At 42.8% G+C, this 18152-nt stretch overlaps 7 protein-coding genes across 7 annotated transcripts; 4 read left to right on the top strand and 3 right to left on the bottom strand.

Annotated features, from left to right (window-relative positions):
• Window positions 1-1123: 1123 nt before the first annotated feature.
• Window positions 1124-2714, top strand: SCW4 (putative family 17 glucosidase). Its single transcript, XM_020215270.1, has one exon. It carries the CDS (start codon window positions 1399-1401, stop codon window positions 2533-2535), a length of 1137 nt encoding a protein of 378 aa, XP_020069712.1. The 5' UTR covers window positions 1124-1398; the 3' UTR covers window positions 2536-2714.
• Window positions 2715-2743: 29 nt separating this feature from the next.
• CWC22 (U2-type spliceosomal complex subunit CWC22) lies at window positions 2744-4851 on the bottom strand. The gene has a single exon (XM_020215271.1). The coding sequence runs from the start codon at window positions 4831-4833 to the stop codon at window positions 2773-2775; it is 2061 nt and encodes a 686-aa protein (XP_020069713.1). The 5' UTR covers window positions 4834-4851; the 3' UTR covers window positions 2744-2772.
• Window positions 4852-5220: 369 nt separating this feature from the next.
• On the top strand, window positions 5221-5856 carry CAB4 (putative pantetheine-phosphate adenylyltransferase; the record flags this gene model as incomplete). The annotated part of the gene is made up of 1 exon (XM_020213177.1): window positions 5221-5856. A coding segment is annotated over exon 1 (387 nt), but the record flags the coding sequence as incomplete, so codon positions are not given.
• A 38-nt stretch (window positions 5857-5894) lies between these two features.
• Window positions 5895-9723, bottom strand: UBP15 (ubiquitin-specific protease UBP15). Its single transcript, XM_020213377.1, has one exon. It carries the CDS (start codon window positions 9554-9556, stop codon window positions 6056-6058), a length of 3501 nt encoding a protein of 1166 aa, XP_020069715.1. The 5' UTR covers window positions 9557-9723; the 3' UTR covers window positions 5895-6055.
• A 1754-nt stretch (window positions 9724-11477) lies between these two features.
• Window positions 11478-13169, top strand: CYBJADRAFT_173684 (alpha-keto acid decarboxylase family protein; the record flags this gene model as incomplete). The annotated part of the gene is made up of 1 exon (XM_020216496.1): window positions 11478-13169. One exon carries the CDS (start codon window positions 11478-11480, stop codon window positions 13167-13169), a length of 1692 nt encoding a protein of 563 aa, XP_020069716.1.
• A 549-nt stretch (window positions 13170-13718) lies between these two features.
• CYBJADRAFT_98267 (alpha-mannosyltransferase) lies at window positions 13719-16772 on the top strand. The gene is made up of 3 exons (XM_020218045.1): window positions 13719-16206; window positions 16279-16293; window positions 16414-16772. The coding sequence occupies exons 1-3, from the start codon at window positions 13846-13848 to the stop codon at window positions 16525-16527; spliced, it is 2490 nt and encodes an 829-aa protein (XP_020069717.1). The 5' UTR covers window positions 13719-13845; the 3' UTR covers window positions 16528-16772.
• A 162-nt stretch (window positions 16773-16934) lies between these two features.
• Window positions 16935-17636, bottom strand: QCR10 (ubiquinol--cytochrome-c reductase subunit 10). Its single transcript, XM_020215272.1, has one exon. The coding sequence runs from the start codon at window positions 17406-17408 to the stop codon at window positions 17172-17174; it is 237 nt and encodes a 78-aa protein (XP_020069718.1). The 5' UTR covers window positions 17409-17636; the 3' UTR covers window positions 16935-17171.
• Between the last annotated feature and the right edge of the window lie 516 nt (window positions 17637-18152).

Raw genomic sequence — 18152 nt, forward strand, 5'->3', positions numbered from 1 at the left:
GTCAATACCCGACGGGCCGCGCAGCGCAAGTTGATCGCGAAGGTAGCGGTGATTCGAGATTTACCGGAGCGTTAGCGAAGGTCCAAATCGCGTTCACCGTACCGAAGCACTACAGATCAACTTGTTACTCAATGTAAAATTACTTGAAGGTGTAATGGCCTTTAGTAGCCCGCACGAGGGGTTAAAATCAAGCCGAAGCCAAGCTAAACAGTGCCTTGTAAGAGGTTGTACATATTGGTTCTAGAACATAAAACATCTACGTATTAGGTATCAGTTGAAACCTCGTACTTTGTACAAGTTATCCACCTTCCACTTTCCTGAATTCTCTCATGGGAAAAAACCAATAGGGAAAAGGGTTGTGCGGCCAAGACTATGAGTTATTAGGTCTACATTCTGTAGAGCTAATTCCCCAAAGACCTGGACATCTGCTGAAAAGCTCATTGGGCTCCATTAGGCCCAACAGGTCGAACAACAAATGACCTTCGTCGTCGATACTGAACAGCTAATCCCTATTGGAATGACACCAGATATCTGTGGCTGATTATATACCAAACACCCTGATTGCCCTCATAATTTATTTATGTACACCTTGAAGTCATATAATACCAAGTCTCCCAGTACACCCAGAAACAATTGAACTCTATCACCGGCCGCAAGCTACGTAGCACAACAACATTTAAACACTAACTCTATACGCTGCACGGCCAAAATGATGGAGGTACCGGAACAAGAATTCGGTACTTGGACGACTCAGCACCCACAAGCGATTTCATCTCCAGTACAATACCAATGCATACAGTTTGCCCACTGTTATGCCAGTCGTTATTCAACGTGGAGAATGGCCCTAGTGGGTATTGTTGACGGATCGTATAGTAATGATACTTAGTTCTCATATACGACTCAACTTCGGTGAGCTGTCAATTATCTCGAGATTTCAAGTCCCAGTCGCGGTTGTAGTGTTCTCAAATATTGCATGAGAGATCCGATCTGGGACTTTTTTTCAAAACTTTTTCGTGCTTGTTGCTGCAGCGACCTAGTCTGTGTACGGCGTTCTACAGTACATACCAAGGAAACTCTAAAGAAAAATTCTCAAAGTTGTTGTAAATTCCCAAATTGCGTTTCAAGGCGACTCATATTTTTTCCCTTCTTCACCACTTGACATTTCCCTTTCTTTCCTTTTCACCTGTTCACTTTCAATCCCTTGAAATCAGAAAACTTTTTACTCACTGTTCCTTCCTTTACACAGAGAGTTAAACGACTTCAAACCACTTTCGTTATTATCCAACCTTAGTTCATTCTTTAAGACAACGAAAGAAGTCCCTCTTTTATCACTCCTTTGACAGTCTTGTTTACGTGTTTCAGCAAACTTTTTACACTCTTTATTCTCCGTTTAAAGCAATGTTGTTCTCTTCTTTGATTAAGACAGCTGCTGTTGCTGCTTCCTTGATCGGCTCTGTTACTGCCTTGCCAGCCCATCAACACAACCAACACAAGCGTGGTGTTGTTGTCGTCACTGAGACCGAAGTTGTCTACGTTACCGCTGGTGCTCCTCAAGAAGTCAGTGGTGAGTCCACCACCGTTCTTTTGGAGTCTGTCGTTTCTAACGCCGCAGCTACCACTGCTACTGAGTCTGCCTACACACTCCAGGCTCCAGTTGCTGATGCTTCTACTCACACCACTGCTTCAACTGTGGCCACCTCCTCCACCTCTCAAGCCACTGCTTCTTCCACCGGAGATGGTTCTCTTCCAGATGATGACTCTTCCAGCTTCGCTGCCGGTGCCAAGGGTATTACTTACTCTCCATACACCTCTTCTGGTGCTTGTAAGTCACTTTCTGAAGTCAAGTCTGACCTTGCTGAGCTCTCTTCCTACAGTCTTATTAGATTGTACGGTGTTGACTGTAACCAAGTTGAGAACGTTTTGCAAGCTAAGGCTTCCGGTCAAAAGCTTTTCCTGGGTATCTACTTCATGGATCAAATTGAGGCTGGTATCTCTCAAATGGCTTCTGCTATCAGCTCCTACGGTTCTTGGGACGATGTTTACACCGTCTCCATCGGTAACGAGCTTGTCAACGGTGGTTCTGCTACTGTTTCCCAAGTTGCTTCCTACGTCTCCACTGGTAGATCTGCTTTGACTGCTGCCGGTTACACTGGCCCAGTTGTCTCTGTCGACACCCACGTTGCTACCATTAACAACCCAGGTTTGTGTGACATCTCTGACTACATTGCCATTAACGCTCATGCTTACTTTGACTACAACACCGTCGCTGCTGATTCTGGTGAGTGGTTGTTGTTGCAAATCCAAAGAGTCTGGTCCGCTTGTGGTGGTAACAAGAACGTCTTGGTCACCGAGACCGGCTGGCCACACAAGGGTGACACTTACGGTAAGGCTATTGCTTCCCCAGAGGCTCAAAAGAGTGCTATCTCTTCTATCAAGGCCTCTTGTGGTTCTTCTGCTATTTTGTTCACCGCCTTCGATGATTTGTGGAAGGCTGATGGTGCTCAAAACTGTGAGAAGTACTGGGGTATTTACTAAGCCTGATCAAATTGTCACTACTTTGATACCCAATTTCTGAAACTTTTTTTATATTACTTTACTCTTCTACTCTATTGACGTGATCAACATTCATGGTATAGACCCACAATCATCTCTACCGAATGTTTTTACTTCTATTCTCTAACAAGCTGTCGCTATGTTTTTATATACCAATTTCATTATGACATATTACTGTTCTACTACAACATGTAATGAGTTTGTAAGTTGTCTCGTGGATTAATGGTAATCACGATGTCTTGCGTGCTGTTGCCTTGTAGTCTGACGTGAGTAAAAGTTACTCTTCTTGAATTCCTCCTCCTGATCGTTCAGTGCGCCGCTTCTGTATCTCACACTATCCCTGTAATCACCACCACTGATGGCTGGACTTTGCCCTCTATGGCTGTTTGGAGATCTTGACCTACCAACATAGCCTGCTCTCGCTGAGGCTGGTGAGCGTGAGGGAGACTTTGAACGGTCATTGAATCCTCCTTCACGGCGCCTATCACTGCGTCCACGTACAGGCGACCTGGATGGTGTTCTGGAGTACGGAGAAGGGGTTCGACTATAGGATGGTGATCTGGATGGTGTTCCAGATCTCGACAGGCTTCTCCCACGTTCTTCAATTCTCTTCCTTTTTATAGCATCCAACGCATCCCTCATATCATCCGTCAGAATACCTAAACCAATTGCTGTGAAGTAATTGATCGAGAACTGCAGATGTTGAGAATCTTCGTGTGGGAATATGCCTTCAATGTACGGTGCAATGAAATCCTCAGTGAGTCTCTCTTTGAGATGTGGAATCCCCAATTCCTCAACAAGTTCCTGGAAGAGGAACTTCAAGAATATTCTCCCTGCGCTTGAAGTATCAGACTCTGTGAGTTTGATGCATTCTAACGACTCCCATCCCAGTGCATCTGATGACAACATATGGCCCCAGAACTTGGAAACGTTTCTCAGCTGGTTCGGTTCCAGCCTGTGTATCGTCTCATAGGTCTCCTTGAAGACCTGGTTAAACGCATCAGCCCATGAAGAAGATTGACCACTGAGCTTTTCACCAACTGATCCATAGTACTTCGTGTATGTGCGTTCTTGAGAGCACCCCTGTACGATGACTTCAACAACTCGGACTTCCTCCTCCGTTTTCACTCGAAGTTTGAGAATCTTGTGAACTGCCTCGTCTGCAGACATGGAGCCCTTCAACGTGAGGTAAATAGTTTTACGGAAGTTGGTCAGATTTGTCTCTGTCATATCTTTAATCACGGTCTGGGGTGTGCTTGTAGAGGAAGGTTGTTCATCATGTGACTCAACTTCATGTTCGCCGTCGTACTCATTCTCCAATTGTTCATGCTCGTCTACATCTTCACCCTCAACTTCTTCTTCCTCCTCTTCATCGTCACTTCCGAGTATCTCATGGCGTAGTTGGTTGTACTTCTCCTCGTTCTCGTCGTAATGCTCATCCATGGCAAAGACATTGAGGTTATCGTGTGCTTTCAATTTATCATCGAGCCTTATTTCGTGAGTCACTAGGTCTTCCTCATCAACCAGGTCGAGCCCCTCTGGGACCACAGGGTGATCCTTGTATCCATCTCTCCTTATTTGAAATGAAATTTCAATGAGAAACTGCGTACGTTTCTGGATCTTACCCTCTTGCAATATCACCCTCAGTTGCTCATATATCCCCATAACTGCGTTGGAGCTCATCTCCTGTAGAAACAAGCCACACTGTTTCAACATAGAACAGCAGATGTCGATAGAGTCATCCGTAGGATGTAGAAGCAGCAAACGCATGATCTCCAGTACTATAATTTCATGGCAAACCTGTTGGTTGCACAGATGGGCCAGAAACGTCGTTGAAGATATCGACAGGACACTGACATTTCTCTTGAATGCCTTCCTGAACTGTAACACCAGCCTTGACACCAGTAGCTTCCCAATTTCTGGGATCTTTGAGTTCAGAATCGCAACAAGAGAAGCGTATACCGGCGTAAACGTAGGTGCCTGGTTCTGTGCCTTCATAAGCGTGCGCACCAGCAGGCCCATCCCTCTGTGGAGATTCAGCTTGAACAGCTCAACAACGATACTCCTAATGTTGGAAACGTTCACTTTGTTCACCAATCCATTGATCTCCTTCTTCAACGTGTCCCATCGCATCCTCTGCAGCTCAACTGATCCTTCACCACCGTTGATCTGCTCCATCAACGCACGTAATTTCACCCTTGGAACGTAAGTACCATTGTCACTCAGTGCCTTAAGCCTCTCATACTCGGCCTTCGCACCCTCTGATGGACCCGGTGCCATTTTGTGGATATATTCGCTAACCTCAAAGGCTGTTGTTTCAATGCCATCTCTCAAAACTTTTTCCCCGGCTGCGTTAGAACCCGAAATGCAAAGGGAAACAAAATCAACACTCCAAGCCACAGTGACAACCCATATTCAAAAGCAACATATACACACAGAACACGCAGCATGAATCATTCTGTCGTTGTTTTGGTATCAGATACCCACTCTGTGCTGTCTTATAACACTTTGATTGAAGAAGCAGTGGAGAATATCACGCGAGATGGTGCTTTGGACATTCTAATCACTGACAAAATAACACATTTGAACACATTGGACGCAACTCTGGCACTCGCCTATACGTTAAGCACTGAGATTCTCCAAAGACTAAAGAAACCAGATGTCAATGTCACTGTACTATTCAACAATCACTATCTGGAGTCTCCACAGGACTGGGAATTGTGTATTGTAGATACGTCTGATGAGACGTATGGTGCGTGGGTATACGACAAGAAGGATTCTCTGAAGGTTTTGAACGTTCAGAAGTCCTCTACAGAGCTCCATCCCGTTAAGGATGATAAGGATCAAAGTCAGGAGTCCATACATGAAACAAGTGCCGTTGGTGGCACATTTGACCACTTCCATGACGGGCACAAGATGTTGCTTACAGCAGCAGCCTTTGTCACTAAGACTAAGCTCATCATTGGAGTGACTGACCACGAATTGTTGAAGAACAAGAAGTACCCTGAGCTACTTCAGAGCTATGACGAAAGGGTTAAAGTAATCACCAAATTCGTACGTCGTATTAAACCAAACTTGAATGTTGATCCTGTTCCTATTCGTGACGTTTGCGGTCCAACTGGTACAATTGCCGACATTGATTCCCTAATAGTAAGTAGGGAGACCATAAAAGGTGCAGAGTTTATCAACAAGACCAGGCTCGAAAGGGGATTTAGCGAGTTGAAAGTCCACATCATCAATGTCATCGGTGGTGAAGAAGACGATGGGTTCGTCAATAAGCTAAGTAGCACACAGTTGAGAAAACAAAGATGGGAAGCAAGTCAGAGAACTTCTACAGAGCTGTGATTCACTGCCCATACGTCTACATGATATATTCCATATTTACATCTCAAAGAAAGGAAAAAAAAATCATTTGTGTGCCATTTGCTCATTGGTTTACTGGTATATGTGTGTGTTTTTTCTTTGTTCTTAACCTGGCATGTAGTATAACTGTATAACAAGTTTATCTGATTGAGATTCCACCTCCTTGGTGACCGCCCATACGGCTTGTACGATCCGGTAAATCAATGCATAAATACTCTTCGTCAGCAATCTCGTCGTATAGAATCAGATTATCGTCGCTAATGTATACGGGATCTCTTGTAGACATTGCCCATAGACACAGTTGAGCCTTGGAGAACTCCTTCTGTCCTAATCCCATCTTCTTCTGTAGTCGTTCCTTAGTTTGAGAAAGAGGCTCACCAGGCAATAGCTCAAACATGAAGGAGATTCCATGTAAATTACTTGGTCGTTTGTAAAACTGCAAGACTGCAGCAAGTCTTGGAGGTTGTTCATCCTCATCGTCAATTAATTCAGCCCCATCATCATTAAAGTATCTCTCCTCCAATACTCTCTTCTCATCGGGTAAGATAGCAGCGAATAATAGGTCACCACTTTCGAAAACGTCAAATGAATTGTTAGGGAAGATAACACGACCAAACCTGTTATCGATGTTGGTCCACATCAAAACATTGGCTTTGTCCTGTTCTGGGAATCCTATTTTAGCCTGTAGCTTATCAATCAAGTCCTCAGCTTTGACCTCTTTCTCGATCAAGAACTCATAGTCACTGTAATGACAGTACCCCGAAGCCAACCAATGAACCTTTACTGCTGTCATATTTTCGAGCTGCTTTAGTGCAACACTCAAAATCTCATATTCAAATAGCGGCATCATATCAGGAGAAAGGTCCTTAGGAACAACATGACCAACTGACATACGTGAGTGTAGTGGAATTCTATGGCCGTTGTAATTAGCAAATATTCTCAAGTGATTTGGATCTTTCCCGATTTTTCTTCCAATTCTGGTTGCCAACTCATCATACGGTGCTAGCTTGGAAATCCAAATATCAAAATCGTCATGTTTTGTATTCTCATCAACAACAACATAGTCATCTTCAGGTGGTGCCCTCATTGCAGCAATATTCACATGAATTCTGTATGCCAAAAATGTGTAGAACTGATCAGCTGTACGGTAGAAGGGATAAACATCTGGTGGATCGTCTGACATCAAGTCAATATCAGGTGCAGCTTTCTGCACACACAATATATCACCAGTTCCGAGTTCAGACTTATAGAATGTCGAAGATGAATTAATTTCTTCCACTGAGCCTTGGTTAATCTCTTCGAAAAACAAAACCTGTTCATTTTCAGCAATCTTTAGAGCCGCCTTCACGGCTGGAACAATACTTTCAAGTGTAGAATCTTCATTGACAATCATATGAGTTACACCTGTCAATGACTGCTTCGCAACATCGAAATATTTCAGAAAAAGATACAACTTTTGGGATTCAATGAGATTTTCATCATCACCAACTTCAACATCTTGTATTGGTTGGCGCAATGACTCTGGAAGAGTAGTGAAAAGTTCAATCTCCGGTTGTTCAATCCATATGTTCATCGAGGAGTGTTTTTTCGAAAATTTCTCGTGAAACAATTCCTCAACTGTAAGATCATCAATCTGAATCTGATGAGCTGGTCTCAAGGTTTGGTTACGTCTGTACGCCATTGCCCAAAAATTGATTCTATCAGGATGGAACCCAAATTTTTCTCTAATCTCAGGGAGCAACTCTGTAAACTTTTTTGTCTTCAATGCTTTTATCGTATAAGGATAATCATTGTCGGTGTACAAATCAGGCTGGACGAATCTCGAGTTTGCTCCCAAGTCGAACCCTTCGTATCGCTTGAATAGATCGTTAGTGTAAATGTTCACGTTGATGTACAAATGAAGCTCTTCCAGTTCTTTGCGTTTCCGTGCAAGTTCTTCAAGTTCTTCATCAACCTTTGTTGAAATATAATCCGGAACGTCTTTATCTGTAACTTCTTGCAAAACGTCATCGACTTCTGATCTCTTGATATACACCAACATGTACGCACTAGTATGACGACGAATTTGGTAATTTTGTATTTGAGACTTGGTCATTCTTGACAATGTATTTGGATCCAACGAATCAACACCAAAGTTTGCATCAAGTGCCTCTCTTTTCGTAACTCTCCAGACCCTGTCATCATCAAATCTGTACCAGTTATCATTCTTACCAGGTTTTATCATTGCATAATAATGACCTGTGGAGATATCACCAGAGTGAACTAATACACCATGTAGGTCATACATACAGGTTCCATCAGATTTCTCCAAATATGGACTCAAATCGATGGATTCTGGAAACTCATGACGGTCGTTAATCTTCACAAGTGAATCATAGTCGAAATCATATTCAAATCTTTTTAGTTGAAGGTGTAAAACCCTTGGGAACTCTGTGAATATCACACCCTTTTTTGCATCTTGTAAACCATAGTCTTGAGCAGCATATTGATTTTCACCATCCATGACTTCAACTTCGATATAATTTTGGAAAGATTCCTCCAAATTCTTCAAGTTCTTCACGTTTAGTTGGATATCCCAAAAGTCTTCAATTCTTGAAGATTCGTAATCAACGTTGATACACTTGATATAACTCTTCATTTTACCGACAAAAGTCTTGTTGAGCACGTTTTCCACCTCTGTACCTTTCATTCTTGCCTCGAGTCTATCCATCAAGATTCTGTTCAACTCCTGAACATCATGTTGTGTAAATGCGTCGCCAGTATCCCATCCAAATGATTTGGTCAGCTCTAGCGTATCGACTGCCTCATCTGAACGTTGTAACTGATACATGATTCTTTGTAATGCCAGTGGGACACTATCATTTGGCGACTCCCCTTCTGTTGGAATTTGATAAACTGCCTTTCTGAAGCTCTTTGTAAAGAAGTATGACTGTAACAAAGAGTTCAAATAGCACGTTGCACCTTGATTCTTGAAACCTACAAACCCTGTTTCCTTCTTTGAATCATAATCAAGAAAGTTATGCCATAGCACACCGGTGGTATCTTTCAAGATCTTAACAAACGCAGTGATGTTAAGCTTATCATCGTACAGTAGCGGCCCATTCAAATCCCTGCGAGAGTTGTACAACGCTCTCAAATCTGTGAAATTGGAAAACCCCCAATCCGTTGCGTATTTACCAAATCTTTGTTGTGAGGTGTTCACAATACAATTCTTTGCATCTCGTGGATTCGAGATCACCAAGGTGAACTGTGCGCACACATACCAATCTGGATCGACAGGTTCCTCTTCACCGGTCAATTCATTCAACTTTTTCTCAGGTTGCGGTTCCAAGTATAGCGCAATGTTGTTATTTGCGTTCCCCTTGGGGAAAAGTAATATGTCAAATTCCCAATCACCAACTTTGAAGATAGGGCTTCGGACTTTATCCTCAACCAATTTCTTATAGTCATTGATCTCCCAGGTGTAAGCTCCGTAATGTAGTACCTCCTCATCATCAATCTTTGGTAACACTTGGTCTTTCAAGAAGGCGAAATCAATGGACGTACCGGACTCTAATAGTTGCTCCTTCCTTGTGCCAGGCACCAAGTTTGGCTCTGGTAATGGTTCGCTATTTGTAGCTTCAACGTCAGCGTCGCTCATTTCATCCACTGTGTTCTCTTTCCAATTCTATGCAGACGATCTCAATTGTAAGACTTGCCGCTTCTCTGAGCCTATTTCCTGTTTATCTTTACTTGTTTTGATTGTTTATTCTGTTTTGGTTTCTGGGTTTTTGTGATGCTGTTTGCCTTTTTTTGCCCTTTTCCCGTTTGCGTAATCCTTCTAAACTTGGAAAGGGGGGTTTTATAGAAAACCAAATCTTCACCTTACTTAAAGTGACACAAGTTGTAAAAAGAAAGGACACACACACAAGCTCCAATCCAAGTAGCTGCTTTGCCTTGTAAAATTGAAAGGAAATTGGACGATCGTGCCTGTATTTCCGGTTTTCCACTAACAACTGGGTCCTTTGTCACCAAAATGAAAAGCCAAAATGGAGAGATTGTTGATTTCTTTGTTTAATCTATGACACACACAGAGAACGTTGCGCGCGCGCAACGAAGAATACGCCAGAGACGGGTAGCAGATATAGATTACGTAATTTGTTACGTAAGTGGTTATGTAAGCAAGTCTTGACTCTTGGGGATCGAGCCTCCGAACCTGTTATAGAATTTCGTGGGGTGTATTGCCATCGGAAAAACTATACGGTTGTTGACGTGGGGGGCTCGAGATGAGGCTCAAGTTTCAAGTTTCAACCGTTTCAACTGGTTCAATCTTTGCCACTGAGCAAAAACATGGGCAGAAGCGATCAAAAAGGAGAAAAAGAAAATCATCAAGTGGTACCCGCGCGCACTTATTGTTTGATGCATTTAGATTATCAATCATACGAAAGCAACTGTACACCACAGATCACCCATGGCTCAAACACACAACCTAATATTAGGAAGAAAAAATAAAGAGCTCCGATCCTCCACATTGGAACCATATGATCGAAAACGCACACACCATCCTCTACAATCCATGTAAACTCTTTCCCCGTGTAAACTCTTTCCCCGTGTAAACTCTCCCCCGTGTGAACTCTCTCCGTGCTATACTGCACGACACACACTGTTGCTCCAGTTGAAGCGGAAGTTGGACTCGGATCATCTCCTGGGTCTGAACATCAAGCACCTGGAAACCAGGAAACCTCTCTGCAGCTGGCTGTCTAGAACTAACTCCCACATCCCTGCTCATCGTGATTCGCTCTGGTTCGCCCATTGCTGCCTCGCACGCTTTTACTATGCAACCGCATCAATGCCTGGTTATTCGTTTTCGATACGTGCTTAAGCCCAGGGGATCATCACCAGTTGACACTAAGCAAAAAAGAAACAATCGCCTCGCTGGCGGAAATTAGAAAACAACGCAGGTGTGCGAATTCTCACGATATATCGTACAAGCCATTGCACACCGCATGCCTGTGCACTTTTGCCATCAATCGACGCTTATAGCACACACCATAGATCACACAGAGCTTCGACTCTATTCCGTTCCGCAAAGAATAGCAACCATTCTATACAAACACCAAGGCTATCGCTTCCCGATTCGTCAAATGCACAGCTTCCCTTCAGGAGGCCCAGCTGAGCGCAGCATGAAAACCGGTCCTGCGCACACTTTATCCAAGCATGTGGATGGCACCATGCGGTTAAAAACTATGCACTTATGCAACGATACGGGCACGATTTGAATGAGTTAAACACACACACGCGTAGCACACACTGGTTTATGCCTTGTTAAGCAGTGCCCTCTGTATTCGCTGTCTGCGTCAAATGGTGTCAAAAGGACTAAAAGGAATTTTTAGGAAAGGGGGAGTGGTCAGTTGGTACCGTTGTCGTCTTACATATATAAGAAGCTAGGGTTTCCCACTTTGCTCTGAGCGTAGGAATGTTTCAACTCATCATCATCTATTACAGGAAACTCAATTGAATCATCATTTTCAATTGATACCCGTTATACACAACAAACAAACAAAACTAAAACAATCGATACCATGAGCGAAATCACATTGGGACGTTACCTCTTCGAGAGACTCAAACAAGTTGAGGTCAACACCGTTTTCGGTCTTCCAGGTGACTTCAACCTTTGTCTCTTGGATAAGCTCTACGAAGTTGACGGCATGAGATGGGCTGGTAACGCCAACGAGTTGAACGCCGCCTACGCCGCTGATGGTTACTCCAGAATTAAGAAGCTTGCTGCTATCATCACCACTTTCGGTGTCGGTGAGTTGTCTGCCTTGAACGGTATCGCCGGTTCTTACTCTGAGCACGTTGGTTTGCTCCACATTGTTGGTGTCCCATCTATCTCATCCCAGGCTAAGCAATTGCTTTTGCATCACACTTTGGGTAACGGTGACTTCACAGTCTTCCACAGAATGTCATCAAACATTTCCCAAACAACCGCTTTCATCAAGGACATCAACTCTGCTGCCGCTGAAATCGACCGTTGTATCAGAACCGCTTACGTCTACCAAAGACCAGTCTACCTTGCCCTTCCAGCTAACTTGGTTGACGATTTGGTTCCAGCCTCCCTTTTGAGCACACCAATTGATTTGTCTTTGAAGCCAAACGACCCAGAAGCTGAGGATGAGGTTATCCAAACCGTTTGTGAGATGGTTCAAAAGGCTAAGAACCCAGTCATCTTGGTCGATGCCTGTGCCTCTCGTCACGATGTCAAGAAGGAGACAAAGGATTTGATTGATGCTACTCAATTCCCAGCCTTTGTCACACCTATGGGTAAGGGTGGTGTCGATGAGCAACACCCAAGATTCGGTGGTGTTTACGTCGGTACTTTGTCTAAGCCAGATGTCAAGGAGGCTGTTGAGTCTGCTGACTTGGTTTTGTCTGTCGGTGCCATCTTGTCCGATTTCAACACCGGTTCTTTCTCTTACTCCTACAAGACCAACAACATTGTTGAATTCCACTCTGATTACATCAAGATCAAGAACGCCACCTTCCCAGGTGTCCAATTCAAGTTTGTCTTGCAAAAGCTTGCCAAGGCCATTAAGCCATTTGTCAAGGACTACACACCAGTTCCAGTTCCAACTTTGAAGTTGATCAACTCTCCACACTCTCCACAAACCCCATTGACTCAAGAATGGGTCTGGACCAAGTTGTCCTCATGGTTGCGTGAAGGTGATGTTGTCATCACTGAAACCGGTACCTCTGCCTTCGGTATCGTCCAAACCAGATTCCCAAACAACACCACTGGTATCTCCCAAGTCTTGTGGGGTTCTATTGGTTACTCTGTTGGTGCTGCTTTGGGTGCCGTTGCAGCTGCTGAGGAAGTTGACAAGGAGAAGAGAGTTATCTTGTTCGTCGGTGATGGTTCCTTGCAATTGACCGTCCAAGAGATCTCTACTATGATCAGATGGGGTTTGACTCCATACATCTTTGTCTTGAACAACGATGGTTACACCATTGAGAGATTGATCCACGGTGAAAAGGCTGGTTACAACGATATCCAGAACTGGGACCACTTGGCTCTCTTGCCAACCTTCGGTGCTAAGGTGTACGACAGCATCAGAGTCTCCACTACAGGTGAGTTTGAGCAATTGACTCAAAGTGCTGAGTTTGCCAAGAACTCCAAGATTAGATTGATTGAGATCATGTTGCCAACTATGGATGCTCCATTGAACTTGGTCAAGCAAGCCCAATTGACTGCCAACACCAACAAGCAGCAGTAAAAGGAAACCGGAGCAGGACCGGGCTGTCTTTCTTCTTCATGGGTTTAGTTAGTTATATATAAGTTTTCATTTAATTGCTTTAATTTGTTTTATCAATGCTGTATTGAGTCCTTTATAACAACAGAACGCTCCTGAACACGTACAAGACAGCCATCGCTTCCAACAAGGAGTGCCTGACAAGCACGCATGCTTCCTCAAGCGGCTTTCATTGGTTGTCTCTAAAATGAAATTTGTGCCCCTACTTGGACAATTCTCCCGTGTGCGCGTTCTAGTTAAGCATCTTCTTACGTTTTTCTGCTGTCCTCGTCGATTTACGTTGAAGTTCAGGAACCTTTACATTGTTGGATTTAGCCCCTTACGCTCTCTTTGTTTCACACTACTAGAGCCGGCGCTGCTGAAGATCCTTTTCAATCCATATTGATCCAGAAACGATAACCGCATAGCGAGCGCTGAAAGAGCTGGAAAAAAATAGAGGAAAAAACACCGCTTGGTTCTTCGCTTGAGACAAAGACAGAAGTAACTGGTGCTTTCACGATACTGCTTGGGGGGTTATTGTTGCTGTAGTTTTGTTGTCTACTCGAGTTCACTCCGCTTCGTCATTTACCGCCGTGTTCAACATTGGAATAGTCCGTGTGTGTGTGTGTGTGTGTGTGTATTAACAGTTAATGTGTGGAAAATGGCTCCTGGAATCAACAAGCAAAAGCTCGTGAATACAACGAGACAGTATTTACACGCTGTGAACATGAATTTCTCCTTCAACCAACTGAAGTACATCATGACCTTGGTGGCACTGTTCGTTGTGTTCTGTCAACTGCTGATCATGGTATATCCGTCATCTAGTCCTGTTAGCTTGCAAACCATGACTAGTGGGACTGCTCAGGACCTCGTGTTGGTGTTGGATGAGAACATGCCGGTCTCAACATATTATGGCTATCTGTTGGAGAAGTTCTCCGAGAACTTTCCTTCAAAGCCTCTTGAGGAGAAATGTGCCTTGTACTTTGATGAGCTCTACAAGAGGGATGAGAACTGGGAAGTTATGGACCCTGATAGTAATGCGGATAAGGACTATCAGATGGACTCATACGATCATGATAGATACATCCGCCGAAAGAGTGAAGACTGGAAGAACCATCGTAAGGACGAATGGAAAAAGGAACACGGGGAGCTTCCAGATGAGCTTCCAGATGAACTGAAACAAGAACCACCAGAGGATGTGATAGCTGGCTTCGAAAATGACTTTATCACAATGAGAGATAAATCATTCAAGATTGAACAAAACATAGTTGATGCTGTTACACATCTCAGAGTCTTCGGAAAGTGCTATTTGAATTATAACTCTCCAATCTCATCACTCTTTGGAACTTCTGTCGAGAGTACACTGTCAGATGGCAGTACAAGCATATGTGAGGATGTTGAACAGAGACTTTTTCCGTGGCTGTCTAAGGAATTCCCAACTTTTAAGAGATGGGATGGAACTTTGATCAAAGGTATTCCAAGGATGTCGAACTATATCAAATACGATGATGATGAGGACATCATCCTTGGTGCAGAGGATACTTTACTTACTCCGGAAGACGTGATTCTTGAACCACAAGACAAAGATTACTTGACTGATGACGGATCATCAGAAAAATTACAACACTCTAAGCTGTTCAAAAGATCTACAAAGAGTAAATGCTTTATGAACGATTGGAGAAACGCCCTCAACGGTCGAGGGATCATTTTATCAGTTGCTGATAAGTACAAAGATGACGTTATCGGTCTTATTAAAGTACTCAGGGCCTTGAACAACCGATTGCCGATTCAGGTGGTACACAAGGGAGATCTTAGCGAAAGCGCTCAGGATGAGTTAATCGAGGCTGCAAGAGCAGACGATCCAGATGTCCCATTGTACGTTTATGAGAAGGTTCGTGATTTCGTGCCTCATAACTTTCCAAAGCAAGAAATTTGGTTTGTCAACGCAAACAGATGTATCAAGAAAGAGTATCGTGACCGCTTTGGTGGATATGCCAATAAGCTGATTGCATTTCTGTTCAACTCTTTTGATGAAACAATCCTGTTTGATACTGATTCCGTGCCATTTGTGAAACCTAGTTATTTCTTTGATATGGGACCATACCAAAGAACCGGTATTCTATTCTTCAAGGATAGATATACCGATGAACACTTTAGTGACTTGAACCGGAACTTTATGTTGAAACTGTTCCCAACAGCTATTGATGAAGCCCTCTTTGACATTCCAAGAACCACAAACTTTACCCTTAACAACAGATACATTAAAGAAAAATCTAATCATTTCATGGAGGCTGGAATTGTTGCTATGAGAAGACCACAACATTTTGCAGGTATTTTGACAATGATTCAGCTGAATCTGTGGAAGCCAGTTACTGATAAAATTCACGGTGAAAAGGAGCTATTCTGGATTGGGCAGTCAGCTGCAGGGGATGAGAACTACGAATTCAACAAGCATGATGTCGTCAGTGCTGGAATAGTTACTTCACTAGATACCAGACCTAAGGGTGCAATTGCTAACGAGATTTGCTCTACGCATCCTGGTCATTTGAGTGGTGAAGATGACTACACGCTCTTATGGGTCAACTCTGGTATGAAGTACTGTAAGATTAGTGGTACATGGGATAGGGATGTGCAAGATACAAGGTACAAGAATGATTATAAAACAGCCGAGGACCTTAAGAAAATGTACAATGGCCCAGTTAGGATCAATGCAGTGTTACATCCTCCTGGTGGTGACCTTCATCTCCCAAACAACTTTGAAGAACCAGAAAAGGGGTGGTATATCACACACTATTGTAAAAACTACCTGTGGTGTGCTTACGACGTGATTGGTGCTTCTTTTGAGCCAGTCAATCGTGGATTCATTATACACTACGACCAGATCACTGAGAACAAAATCGAATACATCGGTAAGCTTTGGCTGCTTGATGATCTTTCGAAATTGAGTGAATACCGATGGGAGCTTGAAAGGGATAAAGAAAATAAGATAGTATATGCTGCAAAGAAGGCTGAAGAAGAAGAGGAGAAAAAGAAGAAAGAGGAGGAGGAGGAGAAGAGAGAAGAAGAAGAGAAGAAGAAGAAGAAGAAGGAAGAGGAAGAGAAAAAGAAACAGGAAGAGGAAGAGAAAAAGAAGAAGGAAGAAGAAGAGAAGAAGAAGCAGGAAGAAGAAGAGAAAAAGAAGAAGGAAGAAGAAGAGAAAAAGAAGAAGGAAGAAGAAGAGAAGAAGAAGCAGGAAGAAGAAGAGAAAAAGAAGAAGGAAGAAGAAGAGAAGAAGAAGAAGGAAGAAGAGGACAAGCAGGAAGAAGAAGAAGAGAACGAAGCTACTGAGACAAACGGAGAGTAAGCTGCTGAGAGGTCGAAAGACGATAACATGAGGAGAATAAGTTGTCCGGAAATGGGAAGGAAATACAACGTTAAAGGGAAAACCTCATAAACAGTATATCGGACCATTGGATAACGGAAAGATAGAGCTTGCGTTTATGAAATTGCTGTTTTGCACGGTATATTCTGTGGAAAATCATAATGCAGAATCATTAGAACGAATCATTACAACAAGTCATTAATCAATGCATCCAATTATTTGATCAAGTTGTAGTCGAACTAGAAGAAGAGCATATTCGAGCTATGAGGTGATGCTGCATTTACATCACTAGATTAAACCGCACATATTTATACCTCCTATCAAATACCTGTGCAATTATACAAACGTACTTCAATGTGCCATGTTCTCAAGCTTCATCTTCTCTTGTGTGATACTGAATATCAACGACATCTACGCTCTTTCAAATTTATAATAATCATGAATATTGGTCATTTGAAGTATAAACAGAAAGAATCCTCTTGAATTGGTACAAACCACCTTGAATATAACATGTATCTGATGTATCTGTCCCAGAACAAAGGATAAGCAAGGCACCAGTGTCCTCCGAGAAGTGACCAAAGAAATGACAGCTGTGTATTGTTTGTTGTAACTAACCGCCAATACGCTTAGTTTGGCAAATCTTGTGGATCTGGGTTGTGAATCCAGTGTTGGCCAAGAACTGGGAATTTCTGGAAGAAAGTGGTTTGCATGATTGGAATACCTTCAGTGAAAGTGAAGATGATGAAGACAGAAGTCGTTCCCCAGATGGCAAGGTTTGGAGCGTACTTTGAAAAGTTCTGGGAGTTGATCTTACCGAAGTGTGGGATGGCCTTCAAAATAGGCTTAGCGATATAATTAACCATGTTGTACTGAGCTGTCGTTGATAGTCTTTCCAACCAAGTCCTTTACCTATACTTTTGTGTGTGTGTGTGTTTTTTTACTGTCTTTAACTTTTGCCCACTGCCTTTCCCGCGAATGACAATTTCAAAATGCAACCTTGCAATTGGCTGAAAAATGGTAAAGGTAAATTTTTCGTAATGTCCGGATGTTCTCCTGTGAGGTGGTTTTACATGCGAATGGTTGGTTCGGGCACTGCTATATATAGCCATTTAATATGGAGGAAGAGATATCCTATTCGTTCTATGCTTTCATAGCTTAACTGTTTATAACAAGAGGTATTTGAAGTGATTGCTTAGCACGATTAAATTGTGAGATCTTGAAGATTTATTTTTTTTGAGGAATTTTAGTATGATTTTTTAGAATTGAGATCTTTTTCGACTATATCAAAAAATGGACTTGGTTATTCATTAGGAAAGCTCTTAATTGGATATTGTATTTTCAACTATAATATATGATTACTCTTTGATATATATAGCTAAAGACATACGTTTGAGAACGTTATGATTAAAATTGAGAATAGCTAAAAGGTAATCGGTTCAAACCCCCACTCAAAGGAGCGTCAAATGTCCACATTTGTAGTGACGTGTGTCACAACAGCTAGGCTACAGGCTAGGTGGTCTGTCGGGTATAACTGCGTAATATTTAGAGAATTATACCAGAATTTGGTTGAGAAATAGATAATTAACAACATGTATACAATAACTTAG

Source organism: Cyberlindnera jadinii (assembly GCF_001661405.1).
Source record: "Cyberlindnera jadinii NRRL Y-1542 unplaced genomic scaffold CYBJAscaffold_9, whole genome shotgun sequence".
Taxonomy (NCBI): Eukaryota; Fungi; Ascomycota; class Saccharomycetes; order Phaffomycetales; family Wickerhamomycetaceae; genus Williopsis; species Williopsis jadinii.